The following is a 10,134-nucleotide window of genomic DNA, read 5'->3' as shown; positions in this document are numbered from 1 at the left end:
TGATGTTTTACCATATTGTGCAGCACTACTTGATACACATAAACGTTTGCCCATAAACCCTTATAACATGGGCCTAAGCTGGAGGTGGGTATTTTTGTTGTGGTTTTACCTCTAACAGAGATTCAGCTCTGTTTAATCAGGAAGTACTTTAGCCTGTGTACGGTAAACACATGACAAAGTTTGTATTGTATGGTTGAGCTATTTCTGTGCACAGCGTCTGCCCCTTGTGCTACTATCTGTTCTGATTTGTTTATGCAACCTTTGAATTTGTTGACCAAAGCTGCCTCTACAGGTCTGTGACATACCACTGCTTTATCTTCCTCAGGTTTTTTTCACAGTACCTGAAGGTGGCAGAGTGGCCTCTCAGCCTGGACAGGTAGGCTATGATTAACTGGACCAGGAAGCTTCTGTTAAACTTAACTTCCCCAAGGTTCAGCACACAGAGAACAAAAGCAGTATGCATGTAAACACAATCATTGCTCAGTCCCACAAGCTGATATTCATTGTTTGAATTTATCTAAAGGTTTGCTCATCTGTTACTGAACAAAAGGGGCAACTTTGATTGGCTATTAATCTATTTCTGAATGTATTTTCTATTTTTTTCACAGATAATTACAGCTTAAACAATCTGTTGCTTAATAGATCGATTGACAGGAAATCAACCAGCAACAACAACATTTTTTGGCTCCAGTGTCTTTAATGTGGATATTTGATCCTGTTCTTGTTCACATATGACTTTAAACTGAATATCTTTGACTTTTAATCTGATTGTTGGATGAAACATCAGCTTGGGCTCTGGGAAGTTAAATAATGCTGATACTTATATTTCTGAGCATTTTTTAAGCAAAACAATTAGCGCAGAGACATTTATCCAACAGATAAAGAATAACTGTTGGTTGTGCGACAACTACTGAGACTACAACAAACTACAGTACTAAATGCTCCAAAAATTCAAACCTAAACATAAATGGTGTTAATTTATAGTCATAAACTTATTTCCTCAACTGTTGAGGAGCCGTTCGATTACCCTAGCCAGACACCATCAGGAGCTTCTGGTCAGATCAACTTACAGTTAGATAAACCTCCAACCATACATTATATACAGATTTACAGAACTATTTGCTATATTGTAGTTTCTTCTTCACAATCACTTATGTTTTACATTCTACTTTGTACAAATTGTGGTGATCTCACATAGTCAACTACTACTACTAGCAGTACTTCTACCACAGTTGATACTCATAGTAATCATAATAATGATAAACCTTCAGACATATGTGAGTGAATCATAAAGTAATTTTCTGTCAAATGTACAGATGTAACAGGAATAGTGAGTAGAAAGCAGGCTTCACATAATCATGCAAACTGTTCAGAAATGCAGCTTTAAAAACTTTTATTGTTGTGTTGTTTAAGTTGGAAATGTATAGATGACAATCATTTAAGATTTCATAAAATTACACCAGAAAAAAACAACACTTAATTGTAGTTGTGTTTGTGCTACATCATTAAAAAAAATTGATATGAAAATGTTACAATGGCTGAGGTAGTCATGTGGCAATAAAAACCAAATTAGGCATATTATAAAGGGACAACAAAGTATAGATAAATATAACTCTAGTGCACAGCGCACCTTTTACCCCCAATACTAACTAGAGAAATATATATATATATAGTAAACCTAATTCTCTAATTACCAAGATATCCTCAAGGATTAAAAACCTTAAATGTCAGAAATCAAAAGGGTCAAAACAATCAAATCGCATCGTAGATCAAAGATTGTTGCTGGTTTTCATTTAAATTCATAAAAGTGTCAATATATCATGTTTTTTCAGTTTTAGTTGTTGAAAAATAAACAAAATTGGCCATGCTTTCTTTCATTCAAGACGAACGCGCTTCCTCGGTGATGCCGGAGGATCCAGAGAGAAGGCAGTCGGAGAGACGGGACGAGACTCTGGGATGTACTCCATCTGATACTTGTCAATATACGGTTTGGCCACGTCCCACACCTGAGTAGAAAATATAATTTAAAAATCACAATTCTCCCCTGAATTTACATCCCTGTGGGGCTGATATTGGTTGGACACATTGACTGAGAATTAACATCACTTGCCTTCTGGTCAAGTAGAAGACGGTGCACAGCTTCAATATCTGGAGACATGAATCTGTCTTTCATCCACGGTCTGTTAACGGCAAAACAGTTGAGAGTATGAGAGAGTCAGAAGTGGAACAGTGGATAAATATTAACTATCCTGCACATCATTTCAGTAGACTGAAAGTTGTGTACCTTGGCCACATATGTTTGACTTACTTGACCACACTGCGCACAAGTTCATAGACCTTCTCCAGTGGAGTGGTGGTACGAAGTGGGCGGAGGAACTCAATACCCTGACAGGCTGCCAATAGCTCTATAGCGAGAACTGATCACAGAGAACATCAATTAGATTTGCATAATGTTGCCAGTTCTCCTTTGTGTTAATTGGCTATTGGATGCTATTTTAAAAATATGTCTAATTTAGTTCAGTCCTCTCATTAGTGTCCAGTTACAAAATTAAAACTGATCTGATATTTCTACTTTACAATGTTCTACAGCTTTACAATGTGTTTGCAGTAAGGTCACATACTGGACACGTGAATGGATTACACAATGTGAGAGACATTGAATAATATGAGATTATCAGATCACAAATAGAGCTTTAGAAAGTCATAAATGTTCAGAACTGTGTGTTCCTTAAAATCAAAGTTAAATGTCAGAGGACATAGAGATCTGGAGCCCATTGAAAATGCTCCGCTTCATCAAATCTTTGAATTAGTTGTGCAGCATGTGTGGATGTATTACAATATAATTTAAAAATAAATTACAAGGGAATGTCACATAAAGTAGATATTATATGTGCATGTAGGTTGAAAGCTCCCCGTTTAAACTTTTCAGTCTATTCCAACACATATTGCAGCTAATATTATGTCTTATAGTATCTTATTGTGAGTATTTGTTCCACAAAAAACATGGAGAGAAAAGAACAAATCTGGCATTGATTTAGTATTTAGTTAAGTATTTTTTTTTTTTCAGCCTGTTTTATGGTTAACCAGTATATCCTCAATAAGCTTTGATTCACATGTTTGCTGATGCAGTTTTATCCACAGTTGGTGAACAGAGGCACCAGGAACTGGATGTTGTTTCTTGTTGCTTTTGAAGCTTATTTAAAATTAGGTGGTTATCAAATCTTTTTTTTTAATTGCTGGTGTTTAATTTTTTTATTTGATGCCAGCCCAAAACTTACAGTACTACCAAAACTATAGTTGTTAATTTAGTAACTGCATCACTGTGTCTAGCATTTTGACTCCCATATTTGTGCTTCACAATTACTGTGATAGATTTTTTTATATTAATAATAATCCAATTCAATGATGCCCAGATCTTTAAAAAAGCCTTACCTTGCTCCACATGCTCCACAACCCTCAGGGCTTTCCTAGCAGCCCAGCCTCCCATGGACACATGGTCCTCTGTGGCAGCACTAGTGGACAAGGAGTCCACAGAAGATGGATGACACAAAACTTTATTCTCTGAAACTAGAGAGTACAAAAATGGACATTAGAATCAAGGTTCATGCATACAACCCATAGTGACATATAATTCACCTTATTGATGTTTGTGCTTTATTTATTTTGTATCTTTTTAACACTAACCCAAAGCAGCAGCGGTGCAGTGAGCAATCATGAAGCCTGAGTTGAGTCCTCCCTCGTTGACGAGGAAGGCAGGCAGTTCACTCAGCGAAGGGTTACACAACCTTTCAGTTCTCCTCTCACTGATAGAGGCCAGCTCATGGACTGCAATGGCTAAAAAGTCCAGAGCCTAATAAGAGAAAGGGAAGGGGCAATGAAAGAGAGGTGAACAGAAATCTACAACAAATACCAAAAATATTTTCACAGTTACAAACATGCATACCTTAGCTGGGTATTCACCATGGAAATTCCCACCTGAAATGGTCTCACCTCTTTCAGCGAATACCATCTTGTGTGATTGTTAAGAAAAATTTATGACATCTGATTTCCAATAAAATCTAGTATTTGTGGTTTAAAGTTTGTTGTTGTTGTTTTTAATATATTTCTTGGGGATTTGTTTCTCTTTATTCAGACAGCTTGAGAGATGGACAAGAAAGGGGGAAGAAAGAGTGAGAGAGAAAAGGGGGAGAAAAGGGAGGACACGCACCAAAGTACCAGGACTGCCCCACTAAAGTTTTAAGTGCAGACACAAAAGTGGCACATCTAGATACAGATAACTACTTTTCTCGTCTTTATACCACAGAAGGATACAGGATTGTCAGTCGCACTGTTGATTTCTGTATTGATGATGTTCTGGACAAAATTTATTGTGTCATTGGTGACTCCATGAACCTGTGTACAGAAACAGAAGGTTATGCTCAGAAAACCACTGAAAAATACTTTAATTCCAACAATCTGAATGTGAGAATCCACCACAGAGTTTGTTCATGTTCCAGGAGACACTTTGTGATTTTGGGATGTATAAATAAACCTGACGTGGCTTGAGGTTACCTGAGGACAACAGCGCATGGTGTACGCATCCTGGACTCTGTCACAGAACCGGTGGCTCTCTGGAAAAACATCAAACACCAGATGACACACATTAATTACTACATGTTTAAAGGTTTAATGCAGGCATAATATCACCAAAAGCTATACTTTATTAATCCCCCTGGTTTGATACATTCTCTGTGACCCATTTGAACTAATTTTGAGTTGTGGACAGCCACAGTGCAGCGCTCCGGCTCTGAAACCATTATGTTGATCAAGGGCAGAGGTAGAACTGTTCTGTATAGTGGTAGAGATTTATGTATGTCAGGTGAGATACCACAACATATAAACGCCACACATTGTGGCTCTGTAAGCCGTAGATTAGAGGTTTGAACACAGGATCTTCTTGCTGTGAGGCAACAGTACTGCCTAGATGTTAAGTGTATAACAATATCTATGCATGATTATTATATAATGTTGTGTTACTTGTCTGTTTTAGAATCTGGGCCTGTTCTCTGACCTGCAATCTGGGATGGATGGTGATCAGAGTCCAGCAGTGAGCGGAAGCGTAGTGCCACCTCTATCTGTCCTGGGTGGGGACGCAACGCGTGGATGTCTGCAGGAGGGAGGCCAGAAATCGAGGAAGGACGGAATAGATACAGAATCTTGAAGTTTGAGGTAAATATTCCCATCTAGTTTGTGATTATGTTCACTACTGCCGCTGCTCACCACTGTCAAAGGCCTTGGTGGTTCCTTTTAGCACCTCCAGGGTCAGAGCGGCGATTATGTCTGCCTGTCGAGCAATCGCCTGGGCTCGCTCCACAGCCTCCGCCCCCAGAGAGGTGATCATCTGGGTCCCGTTGATCAGAGCGAGACCCTGCAAGGGAAAGACAGAGAGCGAGATTAACATATTTTCCACTTAAAGCAGCCACTAGGAGAATGCACTATATTGTGCTGTATATCTGTAAATGTAAACGCTATTCTGGTTCTTACTGGTTCTTATAAATTCTGTACCTGGGAGACCACAATGTGTACCCAGTGAACCCGGGGTCATTTACTGCAGGTAAATCAAATATGAGAGAGCCTGGTTGGTTTTACCTCTTTAGGCCTTAGTGATATTGGCTTCAGGCCATGCGCCTCCAGGACCTGGCCAGAGATGAAAGGGAAAAAAAAAAACATGTAAAAGGTCAAAGGGTCATCAAAAAGCAAACATGGACCTTGCAACCGTTCACTCCTACAAGCAAATGGCACATTTCCTGCAGCAAGATCCAGTGTGTAACATTTAGGTGGATATTGTATATAATATTTCATAGCTATGTTTTTCATTAACGTATAATTAACCTGAAAATAAGAATCGTTGTGTTTTTGTTACCTTAGAATTGAGCACTTTTTTATCTACAGAGGCAGTCTGCCATGGATTAACGCCATGTTTCTACAGTAGCTCAGAAAGGACAAACCAAAAACTGCCTCTAGATAAGGCCTTTCACTACTTCTACACACTAGTCTTTTAATAAAGTTACAGTCATACAACCCTGGAAAAGCCATAATTCTATCTGTAAGATCTTACATATTTGGCATCTGCCCATCCGCTCTTAGGAGACCACATCCTACCCTCTCCCATCAGCCCCAGGGCCAGGTGAGAAAGAGGTGCCAGGTCTCCACTAGCACCGACTGTTCCCTTCTCAGGGACGAAGGAGAGGCAGGAAGCTGCGGGGACAAAGTAAGTTAGAGATGATTGGTAATATGACAGTCAGGTTGTACAATACTGATCCCTAAAGGAAGCTATCAGCAGTGGACTGAAGCTTATATCCCAGGTCAGCTCAGGTAAAGTGAGGCTCGTGGTTTACCGTTGAAGGCTTGGATCATGGCATGAAGGGTTTCCAGAGATATTCCACTGTGCCCTTTGGCCAGAACATTGATCCTCAGAGCGAGCAGCATGCGGGTCCTTTCTGGGCTCAATGGATTTCCCACACCTACACACCGTAGTAGAACATTAATGATGCTGATAACTACAGCACAACCTAAAACACTTCATCCAGCGTGCTGAAGATCTTGAGAGTGTCAGTCTAGTTTTATTACCTGCTGAGTGTGAACGCACCAGGTTCTCCTGCAGCTCCCTGTGGAACAAGAAGTGCACGACCATCAATCAGCACATAGAAACGGCTCATTACGAAGATCTAATGCTGACCATGAAACCAGATAGTAACATATTAACTTTACTTGAGTTTGCTGACAGGAATGACTGTTCGGGCAAATTTGCCGAAACCTGTTGTGATTCCATAGACAACTGGAGGAGATAGGAGACATACGGAGATGTGAATACATAGGATAACCGATTTTTGTAATACTGTAATTTTGCCGTAGCTGGTTAACATTGAAAGCATTTTATTCTTAAATGTATCCTAACCTTTGTTTTCTTTAACAATGGTGTCCAAAAGCTCTCTGGATTGCACAACTTTTCTTTCTGCCTCCAGAGTCAGCTTAAAATGTTGACCAAGGGAATGATTACTTTATGTCAAAGATTACCACAGAACAGCCGTGACAACAAATGTGTTGATCATTACCTTTATCTTGTAAAGTCCCCTTCCTAAGTTTACCAGATCTGTAGATGTCAGGCTGTTGCCATCCAGGGAAATGTACTGCACAGGAAGAGCCGTGTTACACAGAGGCTGTCAGTTATATGTTTTAAAGTATAACAGAGAATAGGTACTTACTTCTGCTGGTTCTCGGTATGCTGCTGTACTATTTCACATAGTTTAATTAAGGATAACATTCAGCAAAAATCACTGATTTAATAAACACTATTTAGTTCCAACTACAGAACAAATAATGGCACAAATACTTAAGTTTAAGGATACAGATGAGAAACTCCAGGCTCACACGGGATAAAGTCAGGAGACATGGTGTCGCCTTCAATGGCTGTAAGAGAGGACAATAATGCACATTGTACATATTCTCTCTCATTGGTATATCATTTAATTACATTTAATGCCTCGTACCGTCGGTAAATAACTAACCATGCACAATTACGCACAGCTAGTGGTAAAACATCTCCAATCTTCCCCAAACGGGATGCATACATTTCTTATATTTTAAATGCACACGGTCATTACCGATCTCGACAAAGTCATTATCCTCCAGTACATCCTCGATGGTGTCATCCGCGTCCAACAAACCTAACCCCTGGCACCTGCGCACAACAAAACGAGTGTCCTTCAGGGCCTTGATGCCGCCGTCGTCTGGTTTGTTCTTCATGTAGCGTTTAAGAGCTTCATGTCCCAGCCACTGGATGGTGTTGGTGGTATCCCGGCAGGGCACTGCCAGCCACTCATCTCGGATGTGGACAGTAAAACGAGGCATTGCGCTTCAGCGGGACTCTGCTGCACTGACCGCTGCTCGCCGCTCTCCAAGGTACCACCTTCAGCCGCCTGAAGTTCAGCCGCCAATCAGACGCACCGCTGGAGAGCCACGCCTCGCCGGTGTCACACCTCTGGGGACCACTGACCTCCACAGGTCGGTCACACGGATGTTTGGACATACTGACCCACATGCGTTGACGTGATTTAACCACAGAATAAAACATGGAAGCGCTCAGGTGAAGGAGTCAGACTTGTTGAGTGAAGTCTGCTGCAGGCCTACAGACAGTTATACAGTATGTCACTGAAAGTGTAACAACTGAACCAATTTATACCTCAAAATGACTTCATTAAAAATGTTTCTCTTCATCTTGAGAGAGAACATGTGTCCTACTACAGATGCCTCCACTTGTCAGACATTTCGAGTGTGTGTAAATGTTATAGGAGGCTGACACAATATTTAAAACTCAATTTGTTGATTCGTGGTAGGCGTGCAACAATTTAATTAGATCTGATTTTATTCTGTGCATCATCAAAATCTCACATTCATTCTTTGTCTTAACGGTCTCACTTTATTTATAAGCAGAAATGTGTCCTGCCAACAGTTTCTACCCTGAATTTAATCACATTACCAAACCTTCAACTAATCCCAAATTACCCTTTTAAATTAGATTAGTTTTGTCAGATTTCTCTGAAAGTTGTCTTGCATCACAGAGCAAACACTGTTTCATAACAAGAGAAAACAAAACCTACGTTACAACTAACAAACAGCCAGTCAGCTGAATATTATTACAAACAAACATTTGTACTGTAGTCAAATATCACAAACACTAGCTGCAGTGGAGCCAGTTTCATCACCTGCCTCCACATCCACTGTTTGACCTCTGGTTTAACGAACTGACAGGATGCAGAACAAAATCAGTTCAGTCTGAACTGTGTTTAATGACAAATGCTGACATTTACCAAATAAAACATGAGAGGGATCTAAAGCAGTGCTACAAAAACTTTATTTAATTTGGTGCCTAAATGTAGCCATCTCTTGGTGTCCCCTTGGGCCAAGTGATCTAAGGTGCAAACCATTTACAGTACCATGTATTTTCAACATCAACGGATCAATGCTAGCTGAGGACTTTTGTGGAATATCATCCCCCATCGCTCTTCTTGTTTGTCCCTAATATCAAATCAAGGCAAACATGCCTTAAAAAATAAACTTAAAGGACCAGTGTGTAGGATTTAGCAGCATCTAGTGGTGAAGTTTCAGATTGCAACTAACTGAATGTCGTTCGCATTTGTATTTGACGGCCGGGGAATGAGAACGGGCGTGTGTAGGAGAAACTACAGCGGCTGCCAAACTTGTTAAAAACCAGCAGGCCCCATCTAACACTAAACAGGCTATTTAGTAGACAGGCAACAACCGGGGGTAAAAGTCATTTATTCTATCACTGTTTAACATTTCATGTAAAAAGGATAACCAGCAACCTTCGTTCATTTTGACAAAATATTCAGGATAAATTTAATTCAAACATTTTTTGTTAAATATATGTATTTTGGTTTTTCCAACAATAATTAAGGACTCAAAAAAAGAACAACAAATGTATATATATACTAGTATTGAAAATAATAATAATTGTTATTATATATTTAAATACATTAAAATAACAGGCATACAGTATATAACAAGTATTATATAAAGATTTTGAAAGCATTGCAACTGGACTTTTTGCATACAGATATTTTCATTTCCATATTAATTTACACAGTCAAAGGTATTGTAACGTATATATTCCATTTCTTTAATTTTCTTTAATTAAATCATTTATAAGGGTCTCTTGTGCTGTCGTAAAATATAAATGTCCTCCACTGTTCATAAATTCATACAGTCAAACAAAAAGCTGCATTTCTTTTTATTGACATGCTCCCCTCAAAATGCAGTTTGATATACACAACTTAATAATAATAATAATAATTATTCTAACAATAATAATAATAATACACCAGCTTAAATATGCATATTACTAACAAAAGCTGCAATTCTTGATCAAAAAGTACATTATTAGCCCCCATACGATTATTGAATCAAACCCACTGCTCTGGATGAGCACAAAAACACCCCGATTATGAAAACCCCCCAAAAAAACCCACATGACTTTTGACCTGTGGATGGAAGTGCGCGAACTAACGAGGCGTACCTGAAAGCACCACCGCAGGCTGCCGACTGATGATGTCAGTTTAGGGTCTGTCGGAGTTT

The 10,134-nt window shown here is 39.3% G+C and overlaps 1 protein-coding gene across 1 annotated transcript; it reads right to left on the bottom strand.

Moving 5' to 3' along the window:
- Positions 1-1,384: 1,384 nt before the first annotated feature.
- Positions 1,385-7,935, bottom strand: hal (histidine ammonia-lyase). The gene is made up of 20 exons (XM_035664548.1): positions 7,644-7,935; positions 7,389-7,449; positions 7,245-7,272; positions 7,095-7,169; positions 6,938-7,010; positions 6,751-6,817; positions 6,610-6,647; positions 6,378-6,503; positions 6,098-6,237; positions 5,629-5,676; positions 5,260-5,407; positions 5,051-5,146; positions 4,552-4,610; positions 4,312-4,392; positions 3,944-4,009; positions 3,685-3,850; positions 3,433-3,567; positions 2,309-2,417; positions 2,111-2,180; positions 1,385-2,006 (listed from the first exon to the last, which is right to left on the bottom strand). The coding sequence occupies exons 1-20, from the start codon at positions 7,888-7,890 to the stop codon at positions 1,875-1,877; spliced, it is 1,965 nt and encodes a 654-aa protein (XP_035520441.1). The 5' UTR covers positions 7,891-7,935; the 3' UTR covers positions 1,385-1,874.
- Positions 7,936-10,134: the final 2,199 nt, after the last annotated feature.

The sequence above is a fragment of the Morone saxatilis genome, unplaced genomic scaffold, assembly GCF_004916995.1.
Source record: "Morone saxatilis isolate NCDOM2014 unplaced genomic scaffold, NCSU_SB_2.0 Contig2, whole genome shotgun sequence".
In the NCBI taxonomy this organism is placed as follows: Eukaryota; Metazoa; Chordata; class Actinopteri; family Moronidae; genus Morone; species Morone saxatilis.
The sequence above is the reverse complement of the archived record's forward strand: the minus strand, read 5'-3'. Positions and strand labels throughout refer to the sequence as shown.